General features: G+C 40.4%; 1 protein-coding gene across 1 annotated transcript in view; it reads right to left on the reverse strand.

The window, feature by feature from the left end:
* The window catches only part of auts2a (activator of transcription and developmental regulator AUTS2 a), a 306,851-nt gene extending 290,929 nt beyond the window's left edge, over positions 1-15,922 (reverse strand). Inside the window, 1 exon segment of the mRNA XM_062432791.1 lies at positions 15,635-15,922. Coding sequence (XP_062288775.1) covers positions 15,635-15,922 — 288 coding nt within the window.
* Positions 15,923-16,334: the final 412 nt, after the last annotated feature.

The raw sequence follows: 16,334 nt of genomic DNA on the forward strand, positions 1-16,334 counted from the left end.
AAGCAGCTGGAAGGTGACAACTTGTGGGAAATTAAACCACTAAACAAGACTGTGGTTGTTATAATGAAATCATATGTAAACCCCTCCTTACAGCTGAAATACACCAGGCACGGATGCAACAAGTCACGTAGGCGGGCGGAGCAGTTTTCTACCTGCTACACCCACACTGTCTCCATCCAAGTGAAAATGCAGTTAGTTATGGAGGGTTGGGAAGCACAAGCTATATTAACTGGTACTGAATTAATTAACTAGATCATTTTAACGTCAGGATCATGGATGTACATTGTTTTGATTGATTTCTTTTAATGTGCAATCTAAACAAAAACAAAAAACAAAACAAAAATCAAGCCTGCACTGCTACATTGCGTCTGGCACACTGAGGTCTTTATTTGAATAATTTTCAAACAGATTGGCCTTGTCTTTTTACACAGCTCAAAGTAGTTTTCACCTGTTAAAGGGTGGTGTAAAAAAAATGACCAGCCATGTAAAACTAAAGATGATCAGCGTGATGATCTGATGGTCAGTGTAGCAGCTTCAGTAGATTATAATGGACACGCTCTGCTGCAGCCATGCTGTGACAGACGTGTCACATCCGTGCCCGGTGTACTTTGGCCATTGGGCAAAACATTAATCCATGGTGGCATTTTTACTTGAGATGTGCAGTTTGTGGATGTGATGTTGTGGGATCCTGCTTTCTTTTTGCTTTTCTCTACACCAGAAGGCACATGAGCCCAACAGTGCTTACAGAAAACAATACAGGCCCGTGTTTTCATTTGGGGTAGAGAGCTCCGGATCCATCTGGCTTTCTGGAGCGTAGCTGTCCCTGCTGCACACACTTGCGCACAAAAACACACACACACACACACTTGTTTTTATCTCTCACAACATGATGTAGATTTTCCACCCTTCTTATGTAGTCTGTCTTTCATATTTTCTCTCACAAACACATAGCAACACACATCTGTGCATGCATAAATATGGATGGTTGCGACTGTTTTGGATTCATCTTTTCAATTAGCACCTTTACATGCACATTAGTCCCTGTTATGATTTATCCCTGATCATATTCAATATATAATATGGAAACCTGTTTATCCATATCCCTGTATCACTCTAACTTGTCCTCTGTCAGTCCTCCACATGCCCAACATTCTGTTATTTCTTTACGGAGGTCCAGGTATTGGCATCATCTCATTTATATATGTTAAATTTGGTTGCAATCCAATTTAACAATGAAGAGTTGTTGCCCGTTAGGTGCATCAGACCACACCTTAAAAAAAGTGAGTAACCAATCACCAACAAACTGTGATACCCATAAACACACACAAGTTTTATTCAGGATCATCTACATATGGTGTGTACCAAGTTTGGTTAAGATTAGATGAAATATTTACCAACAGAAGTAAAAAAAAAAAAATTTAAAAAAAGGGGGGGGAAAAGTGTTTACCAAAAAATTCAAAATGGTAGAAATGTTTTCCAGGCCAATTGGCATCATCCAAGGAACACACTATGCAAATACTGTTTTGATAGGCCTCAGGGTTCATGAGTTATTAGCCAAAATGTAAAACATGTGGTGTTATTGGTCCCATGTTTTAATAAGTTAAGTATTTCCACATGGGACACCTGTCCATGAAGTACAAATACTTCAGCACTTTTAGTTTCTGAGATCTCAGCTTGCTAACATTCTTCCCATTGACTTTCCATCATGAATTTTAATATTTAAAAGAAATGACATAAAATGACTGGAATATGCTGGAAAGAAGAAAAGTCAGAGCATAAATGTCCTGGCTGAACATTTTGATATTTGTACGGTTTCTGTGGCTCAAAGTAATAATTTACTTCTGCTACAGACATCAGTTTAAAGCATAACTCGAGCTGTAAGACATACACATGTTAATGCATTATTCAGCGTTGCATTATGCATAAAGCATGTACAGATTTGTCCTTAGTGATGGCATAAATAGCAACTATCTTATATGCAAAACAACAAGGCAATGAATGGCAGGCCTAAACCATATGTTACAAGCATTTTCCCACTTATACAACATAAACACACAGCAGCAGCAGCACTCGGCTCCAGACAGACACGCACTACGCACTCGCAGCTCTGCCTTCACTATTCCTCCAAACCTTGTCAGGAATTCCCAGGAAGAACATTTGTCACAGGATTCATGCCTTTCAAATACAGTATTACTGTCATCCTCGCTTCTTCCTCCTAAGCCTTGACTTTAATGCTTAACATTCCAGCCATGTAAATGTTCAGACTAGGTATAGCCTGTGCCTTCATGCTATATCATAGAAAATGCATTTTACAGGCAATATGCATGGCCGACATACTTTCACACACATGCGTACATGAGTGCATTGAAAATCACTGTAATCACTCTATAATCATATTGTACCGTTTCAAACCTGGGATCTGAAGCATCTTTATGGGGCTCTATAGTGAACAGTAAAACAATATTTTGTCATGCATTTATTTTAAACATATTCTAGGTCAATTCATTAAAGAACACCCTCTGGAATCCTCCTCTCTCTAACTTATTGAGCCAGGAGCTCTGAAGTTTACAAGAACCGAAAGCTAAAAACTACAAGACTGCATTAAACTGGTTCTAGATGACTCCCACTGGGTAAAATATCAAATGCTGCTTCCATAAGCCAAATGTTTCCATCAGTGATCAAACATGAAGTGCATGGCCCAGAACCATTTTCACAGTGGATGCTGAATGAGTACATAACATAGGAAACTCAAATCTCCTTCTAATGGACCTGAGTGACTCTCATCTGAAGCCCTCTCAGTCCACATGAACCCTCCTATTGAGCATCTAGAGCAGTTAGTTCCACAGGCGAAGGCAGGGAGGGGGGGTGACATCATACTGAGACACAGCTATGGAGACTTTAATTAGTATTTCAATATCATTTGACCTGGAAAAGATAACTGCATCCCTGTGCTACATAGCCAAGCGGGGGGGGGGGGGGGGGGGGGGGGGGGGTGTCCAAGGTGATGTGAGCAAAGCTAATAGTTTGTTATTAGCTACTATGATATATTCCAGTTTTTCTAAATATTGCAAAAGCATGTGATTATGAATTTATAGTTTGGCATTCTGGCTCGTGTAAACAATTCGCGTTAAAAAGAAATGAAGCGGTACAGTTATTGAGCAAAGCTTATCTGAGAGTGCAGGAATGAAAACAGATGGAAATGGAAACAGCAGTGGGTTAGCTCGGTTTGAAAGAAGGATCAGAGGAGAGAGAGAGGGGATCAAAGGTTCAAAGCTGCAGGTAGAGATCTCAACAGGGCTCTGTCCGTAAGTCCACAGGCCCCGCCGTGCAAAGACACACACGCACGCACGCACGCACGCACGCACACGCCGACGCATTCGTAACTGTGGGGCCATTAGTATGCACTGTGCAGTTAAGCATGAAAAGGGTCTCCTCTCAAGTAGAAAAAAAAATCTGTCCAAATGCATCATCATGGGGGCCATTACACACAAAAGAGAGAGTGTGACTCCGGCCATGGCTCTACTTCAGAGATGGCATTTTACAATCAGCCTCCGCAAACGTTTATCTTTTTTCCCCCCCTCACATCTGTCACTGGAACCTGCCAGAATAAAGACAAAGATGAAATGGAAAAGAAAATGGCTTGGGCTCAGTGAGCTGGTGGCACACAGACTGGGGGAAATGTATTTTTCTTAACTCAGGCGAGTCAATTATTTTAGGGTGTGATTTTCCTCTGTGCTAATACTTGGATAAGGATACGTGCTGATGTTGTTTCATAGCTGTTTCCTACATTAACAAGTGGCTGGGAGACTTAGGTCTTAAAGAGGTGGAACCATTAATCCAATGTTCTTCAGCCACTCTGGATGCGCCATTAGCCAAAGATTAGCTGTTAATGTAGACATAAGCTGCTGGAAGACTTGTGTGGAAATTGCTATTGGCTGTCATTCATAAATCTCAGAAACAGCAGCATTCAGTCTTTGAAAACACTGCTTGTAAACAAATATTTCTCTGTTGGCCTGGGAGGAATTATCTCCTGCACTGAGACATTTAAAACTCTATTCTCTAGGTGTCAATGCAGTTTTTTTTAAAAGAAGCTGTGAGTAGACAGGTAGGCTTGCATAATAACTGCAATATTGCAATACTGTGCTATAGACAAGTTAACTGCAGTTGATGGCAAGCAACTGCAAAAACCATACTGTGTTCCTGTGTTCTTTTCTTTTTTTAAAGGGTTATGCTCTTCTTGTTTTAAAATTTCAGTGCATGTGTATTGGATGTTAAGCAGCTCCACAGGATCCTGCCAGCCACACACAGCATCTCACATACTTAGTTTTTGCTCATTGGGCTCCACAGAGCTTCACACAAGCCTCCCACAGCTAGTAGGCAGGCTAACAAGCTAACCTGGACCCTAACCCTTAAGCTGGGCTTTGGTTGAGCTGACTGGTGGTCACTGCTGATGCTCAGTAGTTAAAAATACATCTGTGAGAATATTTTGTCTCGGTTATATGTTTACACTCTCCCGGGTCACCACACAGCTATTTAACATGCGAGGTAAAATAGTTTTGCCACCAATCATATAATATAAAAGCAAATCCAGCTTTTAAAGGGCTGTAGGTAAACATTATTTCCTGCCACAACACGATTTAAAGTGTTTTCAGTGTTTATTAAATGCTGCTGCTCGGTCGACACATAAAAAAAGAAGCCACTTATATCACATATTGAATCACTGAATCACCTCAAGGGAAATTCCTTCACCACCAACGCCCTACTAACAGAAACTATGTTTTAAGATGGACAGAGTAACATATTTTGATATACTTGAGATCAATCTCCTCAGACATGGACTGTCTGAATCTATTCTTAAATTCAGTATTGCAGAAACATGTTATCCATATTCTCAGCACATCCTACGGCAGATTTGCTGTAGCTACAATAATACAGCTAAAATAAGTGAGGAAACCATTGTAAAATGTGTTCATAGAGATAGCAGGAAATGTGTGTAGAGGCTGATCATGCCTACACCTTGCTCTAACATCCCATAGTCCCATTCCTTCTGCCTGTATGTCAACTCCAAACACTGACGCTGCTTGTTGCACATTTCCCCTGCTGCCAAGCTATTTGTTTTACCTCAGTAGTTCATACAAATACACTGGTGGTAGTTTTTCACCTCAGAGAGTCAGATGAGGGTGTCGGTGTCGAGCACGTGACTCAAACCTTAGGAGCGGAACCACGCACCATGACATCAATCAATTTGTATGTTATATCTGAGGTGTGTGTGTATATACGGTGTAGCTAGGTTACATTTAAACACGTAAATAAAAACAGCTGTTAGATATAGGCTGTATAGTGAAATCAGACTGCTTCCTTCCTTTACTCTCCTCCTTCAGATATAATGTTTAATGCAAATATTTCCCCTGTTGCTACACATCTGACTAAATATATCTGTTAGCACATCCTGCTTTAGGCGATCAGCTCTAAAAATGTGTCTTGGGCCAATTTACACCTGGATTTTATGGCCTGTTGCTCCATGCGCTTTACAGTCCAATCAACTAGGACACATGTTAGTAACAGATGGAAAGGTTGTCAACTGAGGCAGGAATAAAAAAACAAACCTGCAGGGAAAGATAACGCTTGTGTTGTAAAGCATGTAGCGTGGCTCCGCAATGCAGACGCTAAGTTTTACAAATGAATCTGCATCTGTGGCAAAAAATAAAAAGGTCCCCCATCAGCGCCACAATAAACTGGCTGTCTGAGTGGTCGATTACACAGCCGAGATACTGAATGTACACTGGGAAGAGATCAATGAGGCTTTAAACAGAGCCCTGGCTCACTTTATGTCCAAATGAAAGACCTACTCATCTTCTAAAATGACTGCGCACTCACAAAGGAATGAGAACGCAATCTGATCAGTATCTAAATGTTAATACAAACATGCGAGTGTTCACTAAAATAGTAGAAAATAGCAGAATCCATCTAGAAATAGCAAATAACTTACTATCTGAGTGAGATTACCTAATTTGGAAGGCTCTTTAACATCCAGAGCTGACAGCTTCTTTCATTAACATGTCACTCACTGGGCTGTCACAGCACATTAATGCATACCATGCATCACTCTCTGACACTTCCAAAATTGTGGCTAAATGAATATCTGCCATTACTGCCAAGAGAGGCTGGAATAAATACATGTGTGGAAGGTGGGAAAATTAATTAAAAAGGGCTGGGGAAAAAAAGTGGTATTATTCACTAGACAGAAATATCTGTCAAGGCAGAGCTTGGCACAAGGTGTCCTTGTTCATCAACCTGCATTTTCTCCAGAACAAAGCTTGAAGAAAACCTGGCTTGATACTTATGTCTCTTAATTGTTTGAAATGTAATTTTTCCCCCCTTCCTCTTCTTTTGGAAACAAGCTGTCAATACATTTGATTTCACATTAGCCTCCTTCTTACAATGAAGTAGCAATCAATGTGTTCTTTTCTGCTTGCGCTTCCAAGTCCTCCTCCAGGCAGACTTCTGAGGGCTGAGCCAGAGAAAATCAATTGTTTTTTTGAAATGTTGGCAGGCCGACAGCACCATCCCACGAACGGCATACGAGGAGAGGGAAAAAATGCCAGACTGTTAAACTGCAATTCATCATCTTCATTTTGGCCGTATGAGAGGAATACCCTTTGTTGACATAATTACTGCAGTTGATCCTCTCAGCTAAGGGCCGCGGACCTGTCCCTTAACTCCTGCTGCACTTTAAATGTCAATAGCCATTAATTAGCTGGATATTATTTGTTATTAGAAGGTCTGACAACTTATCAATGAGGCCATTATCATTTTATTGAACTCCTCACTTCATACCACCTCCATCAACACACACACACACACACACACACACACACACACACACACACACGACTCAACTTAATCTGTGAGCTACGATGCTTTGCGGCGCCCCGGCTTGAATGTGTCACATCTCAGAGGCCGTTGTGGGTGTGACAGATGGCTGTGAAGCTGGTGCCTAAAATTAAATGACTGATGGGCACAGCAGAAACCATAAATAGAAATTGGTGCTTAATTGGAACCAACAAGGTCCTCATGACACGTTGGTGGTGCTGAAATGAAATGTAAATGGCAGGAAAAGCACAGGCGGAGGATTTCCACAGCTCTTATGAAAACATTTCTCCTCCAGCAGACACATGCTTTATACATAAACCCCCTCTTATGGACTTTTTGTCAGTGTGATGTGAAGCCTGCAGTGAAAGGCATTAAAGCTCTTTGTAATCGATTGACTATCTCCTCGCTCTCTGGTGGTCGGCGGCTAGTAGTATTCTGTTTGGTGCAGTTGGGCATGACATGACAAATCCAGTGCGAGAGTGCAACCTGATGCAATATGTATTCCAACAGCCAAAAACAAGTTTAGCTCTTATTTTTTGGTATTTTTTTCCCCCTCGTAGCTAGGCTGCAAAAGGAGGAATTTGTTTCTGGTACTTGCTTCTCCAGGGGAAACAGACACTTAGTAATTTTAGTAATTGTATATCTCTTGCTTACACAAAACTAATCAAGCACAAAAGACTGACAGAAACTCCAATCTACTGCTTAAGACAATGCTTGTCTTTCTTGAAGCTTTACATTTGCTGGGTTGTATCATTTTAACAAAAAAGGGCAACAAAAAATATAGGAATTATCCTCTTTGGGACCACAGACGTCCACATACACACTATAATCTGGCTGCTCATTGTACGACATCCTGCTCTGGACCAAAGTGTTGGACATACAGCTCAACAAACAAACCAACCTAGCAACCAAACCCACAACTATCAGCTGAGATACTAAGTTATGTGAGTTCACCAGTCTGATAATGACTCAAATAGCTGGATTGGGTGTGGTTGACAATTGTGCCAAACTCAATGTATTATCTAGAATACAGAATATATATATATATATATATATAATATACAGAATAAGCTTTTCTTCTACTGGAGCCCGCTTGCTGCTATTGTTTCAGCAATATGAAGCACAAGGCTTAATAGACAGTACAACGTGTACGCCAACTTATAATACTATGTGAAGTTGTTTTGGACGCTATCTTTAGTAAATGGCAGCTGGCCTGAGGAGCCCTTGTAGCCTTAATAAGATGGGCTATTGTAGCTAATCTTACTCAGAGAAAACCAGCCGTGTGTGTCTTAAAATGTAACAGCAAAACACCTCTGCTAATTCTATCTAATGCAACACAGAAATTGAACAATATCCCCCTTGACTATCTACTTTATAACTATGGTGGTTATGTCAAAGCAAGCCACTTATAAAAGTCAGGTTTCCATTTGATTATTTAGCAATAGCTGGCAGTTAGCTAAGCTCTGCTCCTCAGGCTCAATTGCTGTGAGCTGCATGCTTTTTTCTTTCCAGGATTACTTTCCTCTCTCAGTCAAATCACCATCACTCCTGCACTGATGAGCTTTCCAGTAAAACAATATGCAGTCTGTGACTGTGACTGTCAGTTGTCTTATAACGTTGGATTTGTTCAGGTTTCTGTGCTTATGACAGAGAACCTGCAGTGTTGGTCAACACCACCTCTGGGTAGGTTCACTTGACTCAATCTAGAAAATCCCATATTGTTTACATATTTTGTTTATTTAAAACAGATTAGTAGCGCCACACACACACATACACACTCCAGTTGGTGTATCCTTATAACTGTCCTCTTTTCAAAACAGTAATGTGTGTGCGCAGACACACACACATGTTCGCCTGTGCATATATCAATCTAGATGATGTCATATCTGGACTGCAGTCTGAGAGCAATGTTGCAGTTAAATGTTAGCAACCAGAATCAGCTGTATATTTTCTTGAACACACCCCATTCCTCTTGCCAACAAATGACCTGAATCATTCTGTGAGTGAGTGTATCCCTGAGAACAAGTGACTTGAATCACTCACTCGTAAATTCATGATTATATTATAACATTTTAAAACAAATAAACATATTTCTTACATTTTGTTTTACAACATTAGGCGAGCAATGTCAAGTCTGATGTAGCCTTACATAAAATATTGATCCTAGTCTCTCTGACACAGTGAGGTATTCATCATCATACACTGGTACTGGATCTGTACTCAGTAGCTATGGGCCAACAACCAAAGACCAGGTATCAGTATCAGAACTGAAACAGTCTGATCTGTGGATGTCCTACAAAGTTACTACCTAAATTATCCTAAAATTCTACCACTAAGTGAGTACTGACCTACAATCACATGACTAACATAAACTACTAAATGTTTCCACAAATTAAAGATGTCTTATCAATTAAGTGACAACTACTATTTTGTTCTTTGTTGATGTTCTTTATTTGTAATGAAAGGAGTTATTCTACACTGCAAGCTCTAAACTGCTTGTGTCAGCTCTGTGTGTCCATCCTAATGCGAGACTGCTCTCTCTGTATTGCCATATGTGCTGTTATGCAGTTATGTGCCCAGTGCCATTCTGTATGCAATTTGTGCATTAGGTGAATCCGCTGTCTTCTGTTTTTTTATGGCGTGTAACAAATTAAGTTAGAGAGGAAAATTATTTAGAGGAACAACAAAAACTGCAGGAGCTCTGTGGGACATTGTGAATTAAGAAGTCTTTCCGGAACTTTAAATGTGAGATGAGGAGAAAAACGAGAGACTGCAAACGTACTAATGTACACAATACGGCTTTTGTGCCGTTTGCCGTATTATCACAGGCAGTCAATCATGTAATAGACTGCTGTTAACCTGCTGAGCAAGAAGATGAGGTGTTGTTTAGCCTTCGGGCACGACGCTGAACAACAGTGAAGGGAAGGTTGGAAAAAGTACAAGGTGTGATTGGAAGGGAGCCTGATCCCGGCTGGATTAGATACTGAGATGAAGGACATGAGAATTTATCTCAACGTGTGTGTATGTGTATGTGTGTGTGTGTTTGTGTGTGTGTGCGTGTGTGTGTGTGTGTGTGTGTGTGTGTGTGTGTGTGTGTGTGTGTGTGTGTGTGTGTGTGTGTGTGTCACAAACATACAGACATTAGACACTACTAATTACAGGGAAAAAATGGAACGGTGAGCTAACTATGGCAACAGAGCAACAATGTTTTAGAGGGGATGGCACTCAATAATTTAGTCATTTCTTGAAGTGCTGTTAATAGGTTATTGCTCAGGCTTTTCTCAATAAAAAGTGTCTCCAAACCAGCTCCTTCAGAGGGTCAGCTGCTTCTGTTTACTTCACTGCTCAATACTGCTTTGTAATTTCTTGCTCCATTTAGAGTGAAATAGTCTAGTTTTGAGAAAATGAGCTCTGTGAGACATGACAGTAAATAATAAAATATCAAACAGAAACCACAGCAAGCAAATAGTCAATGGTGTGTTGGATATTGCAAGATACATCTACTGCACTATTACACTAATAAGATCATCATAAGTATCTGTTTATCAATGCATTCAATCAACATTCCTTGAACTGCAAATGCACCGAGAGAAAACTTGAAGGCATGGAACTAGTCAGTGAGTGCCTCCGCTCAAAAGAATGTGGAAATACTTTCGACCTTGGCTATCTCTTGCACTTAATACTATGACCTATTCAAGAATCTGCCCAAGCATTAATCCTCCTAGATATGAAGAAAAGACAAGCTAAAGCAGCTGTTCTGTAGCCTTGCTTTGTGTTCACACTTTCAATTCAACTTCATCCAAGTATGAATAGCCTAAATGAGTTCTACTCATTTTTACAAGGAGCTCCTTGAAACATACACTCTGTGGATTTTAGAAGCATTTCAGCATCTCTAGTAAGGCTGGTCAGAAGACCGTAAATAAGAAACACAAATATGCTTCCTCACTAGCTACCACCAGCTGATGGTCAAGGTTTTTACCCCCAAAAAAGACTTTTAATTCAACTACTTAAGCCAACCAGTTCATCCCAAAACACCACCAGTAATCCAAACAATATATTTCATAACTTCCACCAAAAGCGACTTGAGTATTTCAAGAGCCTCATCGCAGAGGCCTCAGCGCCGAGATTGCAAAAAGAGAAATGCAAAGCTAAGATATCAACATGTACATGAAAAGCAGGGCCTAGGAGCAGTGTTGATCCAGCACTGTGGTGACAGATGGAGAGCACTAGCATATACCTCCGGGGTTCTGACCTCATCAGAATTTAACTTTACCCAGACAGAAAAAAGAGCCACTGGTGCTGTGATATGCTTGTGCACAGCTCCACAGAGTCTTTTAAACATTGTGTGGGACAATCAAAGAATTAATAACACAGCTCATAATAGCAAAGAAGGCGTTGGAGAATAGCAAAAGGAAAAGATGGAGACATTAAGACATCAGTTGAGAATCAGGAGTACTTAGCAAGAGAATATTGAAATATTGTCCAAATATTACATGTGACAGTGAGGGATTGTCATGAAAATCTACAAAATGATACCGGAAAGCATTGGATAAACACTAAACCCAATTATTTAACACAATTTGGAGCAAAGCTATGGAGGCAGTGAAATGCAAGAACAGCTCTAACAAGTCACATCAATTATTAAAGATTAAAGAGAAAGAGGAAAAAAGAAACATATTGCCTAAAAAAATCTAATAAGATGGCTTTATGTGCAAATTTGAGGAACTTTTCTGATCTGGGATTTATCTATTTAAAGGTCTCCTCAAGTAAATGGTCATCTTTGAGTCATTAGAGAAAGAAAAACAACAAGGCTGCCTTTCCAATAGTCCTTTGGGGGCATTTAATCTGTGTTTCTTATTTCACCTGGCAAATCTTACTGATTTTTATCTGGAGGAGAAATTGCCTGGTTCACCCTCAGTCATTAACTTTAACACAGTCACACTAGAGACTTATCCAAGTAAAATATGTCTGTTATTGGCTTGTGACCGACTAGGGGTCAAGTGCCTTACTCAGGGGTACTTCAGAGGTAGTCGCTGGGTTGGGGTCTTTCCCTGCAATCTCACTTTTTTTGCATCTAAAACTAAAAGAAAAGCCAGTTTTGAACTTCATAAACAGATGCTGCTCTCTTCATGCTTCATCTAAAATATGTTCAGGATGCAAAGACTGATGAAGCATACGTGACAGTTTTGACCTTGAAACCGCATAAATCTGGACAGAAAAAGTCTGAAGTGAGGCATAAGGCCCTGTGCACTACAACATATCATTAGGCCTTTGGAAGGAGCTTTGTGGACCAGTCCAGAAACACGATCCCCAGCACAGCCTCTGTTATTAATGCTGTCATTACATTTGGGATGCAGTGCGACAAACTGCTATATTTAAAGAGCTCTCAAACCACTGTAAGAAGTATTGCAATTCAATATTGCCATCTCCTTTCACTTCGCTGGGAGATGATACTGCATTAATAAGTTATGTCAAATTCTCACAGAGCCACGCCTGTGTGTGTGTGTGTGTGTGTGTGTGTGTGTGTGTGTGTGTGGGGGGGGGGGGGGGGGGGGGGGGGGGGGGGGGGTTTGCGCTCACACACAAACACACAGCTTCATTTGGTTTTCTCCTGCTCTTACTCTGCACGTTTTTATTACTCAGTAAACCACAGTCACAAAACTGGTTTGTATAAAATGCCTTCTAAATCACTGATTTGATATTAATTCAATTTGATACTGCAATATATGTTGGTTTATTAGTCTGTTTTTCATTCAGTAGACTGCAGTCAGAGGCTGAGACAATATTGTATTGGTAAAAAAAAAAAAAAAAAGAAGTCAAAATCATCTCGACTAATGTACATATAATATACATAATGGCCATAAACGTATCAGGGTTTCTAAAACTACAGTATCACTTCCACTTTGATTTTAATGTGTTGAATGTTAGGCATCAAATTGTTTTTGATAAAGAGCCCAGAAATATTAACAGACTAGCATACTGACTCAGTATCTGGGGATTGTAGGAGGGGAGTGCTAACCTTTATAAAATGTAATATCAGAGTCATAGAAAAAGATTACTACAACTTTTCATGCCAACAGGAAACTATTTGAGTCAAGTACTAAGGACACATCATTGCTTATATGTGGCTCTCATGAGAGGTCAGTCTGATTTAAACTGTAGAGATTCTGATAATGAAACTTAGATGTTAGAATTATTAAAAATTAGTGAAAAACAATAGTTATTCAAGTTCAAGCTGAAAGGCACCTTTTTTACTGTATTTATTGCACACTGGCCTTGCAAACTCGAGCACTACTCACTTTAAAATGTTCCACATTGACTACAAAGTTGCCATGTCGATACTCAAACTGAATAGCATCACTTTAAAAGATGGAAGCAGACAACATGAATGGAAAGAACAACGGAAAGAAGGTCAAACAAAACGAGGAGACAGAGAAAGAACATGCAGGCACAAAAGTCCATGGCTGCTAAATACAGTAATTCTAAGAAAAGTAAAAATAAGAAAAAACATGACAGTAAAACACCCTTGAGCTGTAAAAAGTGTTGATCTGTCTAACAGAGCGATACAGTGAAGACAAATGCAGCAGAACTCTCCCTGAGATGGGTCACACCGCCGAACAAAGGAATCTTATCACACTGCATATATTAGAAAGTGCAAGTCAAACTGTGTTATCCCAGGAAACTGCAGAGTCCGACCTTGTGAAGACAAACTATTTTCACATCAGGCTGAAATAAGATCAGGATCTATCCTAACACAATTTAAGTTATAAAATGTTTGCAAAATTATGATCTGGGGACAAATTCTAACAGATTACACTGACATACATAGACAGCTGAAAAGCTAACACAAATCTAAACACAGTGGGGGAAATAATAACTCAAAAGGTCAACATCTCTTTCAATGAACATATTTCCAGTGAAGCTATTATAATGAAATTAAGACCAGACGTTGGTATTAACTCAATAAAGCAACACAGTTAAATAAATCATAACATTCTAATCAATAAAAAAGTTATGTGCACTGAATTGAAATGACACAGGGAAAAAAATAATAATTAAATTTAAAGTAAGAAAAAGCAGTGAACCACATGATTCCACTAATGTGTCCCCTTACCTGTGCTAATTATAATTAGCTGGGTTAGTGCATGTGGTTATTAGTACGTCCACCTTTTTAAAAAAGGGTTAGGCATCTGTGAATGAATCAAATGTTATCAAGTTGTCATGCTAGAATCATCTCATGATGGCTAGAGGCAAAGAGCACCACTGGGGCCATTATCCACAAGTGGAAAAAGCATCACTCCACCGTCAACCAGCCCCACACAGGAGCTCCTCAAATGATTACTGAACAGACAGGAAGATAATTAGTCAGAAGAGTGGCTCAAGATCTACAAACTACACAATAAGACCAGAAAGACCTTGTAGAAGCAAGTACAACCGTCAAAGAGAAAACAGTAGGTGATGCACTCCAACTCTACAATCTCCATTCAAGACTCCATTACTGATGCAAAGGCATGTAGTAGCTCATTTGAAGTTTGCCACACAGCATTTGGAGAAGCCTGTGGATCACTGGAAGAATGTGGTGTTGGTCAGATGAGACAAAAACTGAAATTTTTGGCAATAATACTACATACCATAACTCCTACCCTAATTGCCATACCTACAGTGAAGTTCGGAGGTGGAAACATTATAGAATGGGGCTGTTTCTGTTCTCATGATACTAACAGAATCCCAATCGATGAAGGGAAGATGGATGGAGCTATCTATAGGGAGAAGAATCTGTTGCCATCCACCAACAAAATTAGGATGAGACTCTGTGGACCCTCCCCAGGACAAAACATACTGCGAAGGAGACTCTCAGCTGGTTCAAGAAAATAAAGGTGTTGGAATGGCTCAGTCAATCACCGAACTTGAACCCAACACAACATTTGTGGAAGTAACTGAAGATAAAGATTGTCCAGTGGGCCCCCCAGAAACTTTAACATTTGAACACTGTCTGCTTAGAAGAATGGGGCGAAAGATTAGATTCTTTGTACAGGAACCATTAATGTGGAATATCTTTAATAAAGTCTATCCCTCGAGTAGCGTTTCACACAATTTGAGAATCTATGCCAAGGAGCACTTAAACTCTGCTTGAGGCTTGTGATGCAACAACACCTCACTAAGTCTTCATTGAATTTGTCAACTACGTACCAGTTACCATTACAGAAATATATGGCTGTTTATTGTGCTACATATATATATGATTGGCTTGCTGGTGTTAGTCATAATTCAGAACTATATTGTTGGAAGGCAGCCTGTGCCCAGTTTGCATTCCAAGGAAAATGGATAGCCAGTGCACAATAAATTACTCCCACTCTGAATAAACTGTTGTAACATGGATCAAATAGCTTTTTCACTCTGAAGTGTACAAAGGCGCAATAGCCACTACAGCCATAACTGAACACACTTCATCTGGTATAAGGCTTTGCAGGGAAAACTCCTGTGAAAACAAATCCAGAGCAGTGCACACAACAACAACAGCTTCTCAGTGACACAGATAGTAATCTCTGGCTGCAGAGCTACATTTAAAGCTACATCTGTTGAACTCCGACTCACACGACAGCCAAATATGCAGAGAGGGGCCAAAACACTGAGCCGCACACAATAATAAACATCTTTAGGCAGCGTAAAGAGATTTTCGACCGGATTTTCATGGAAGAAGCACAACACACACAAAGCTGGAGAGGGTTGAAAGGGCTACCCCTTGTGGTTCAGCACTCACCTCTAGAGCCTCCAGGGTCACGAATCCCGTGATGGAAAAGCCGTCGATGATGTCCTCCTCAGCAAAAGTAGACTCCTTGCGCTTCCTGCGTGGGGGTCTGGGACGGGATGAGGAGGGCTCCCTGTCGCCCTCTCGCTCCGAGTCGGAGGAGAAGCGAAACACGGAGCCCTTAACGCGGTTGTTCCTTATCCCATTTGATTTTCTCCCACGATTTCTTTCTGACCTCGACTTCCTTTTCTTGTGGAGGCCACTAGATCGAGGGCCATCCATGTCCTTCATAGGAAACATCCAGATAAACCCTCCTTTCACAGAGAATCAAACTCTTCAAGGGCCAGAAACTGACGCTTCTCGACCTCCACTTGTGTCAAAACCCCCACAGAGAATTTTCCACAATATCCAAGTGTATTAATATTTTAGATCCAAGGTAACCATGTAATATCCAATAGATGACGCCTTTTACAGCAAACGCAAAACCACAGTCGCTGAACCAAGCTAGGTTCTGAACAAAGATCCCAAAATGCAGTCCATCAAATCCCACGACAGAGGTGTAAAACGATCTATTAAACACGTTACCACCAAGCTGTCAATTCAGCCAGACGAGTTGGTTTTCAGGTTAAAGCAAATGTCTGCTCAGTGACCGTGTCCCGCCATGGTGAGCTGAGCAGGTGACGCCACATCTTTCTTCTCCAGGAACCCACTC

The sequence above is a fragment of the Scomber scombrus genome, chromosome 14, assembly GCF_963691925.1.
Source record: "Scomber scombrus chromosome 14, fScoSco1.1, whole genome shotgun sequence".
Classification (NCBI taxonomy): domain Eukaryota; kingdom Metazoa; phylum Chordata; class Actinopteri; order Scombriformes; family Scombridae; genus Scomber; species Scomber scombrus.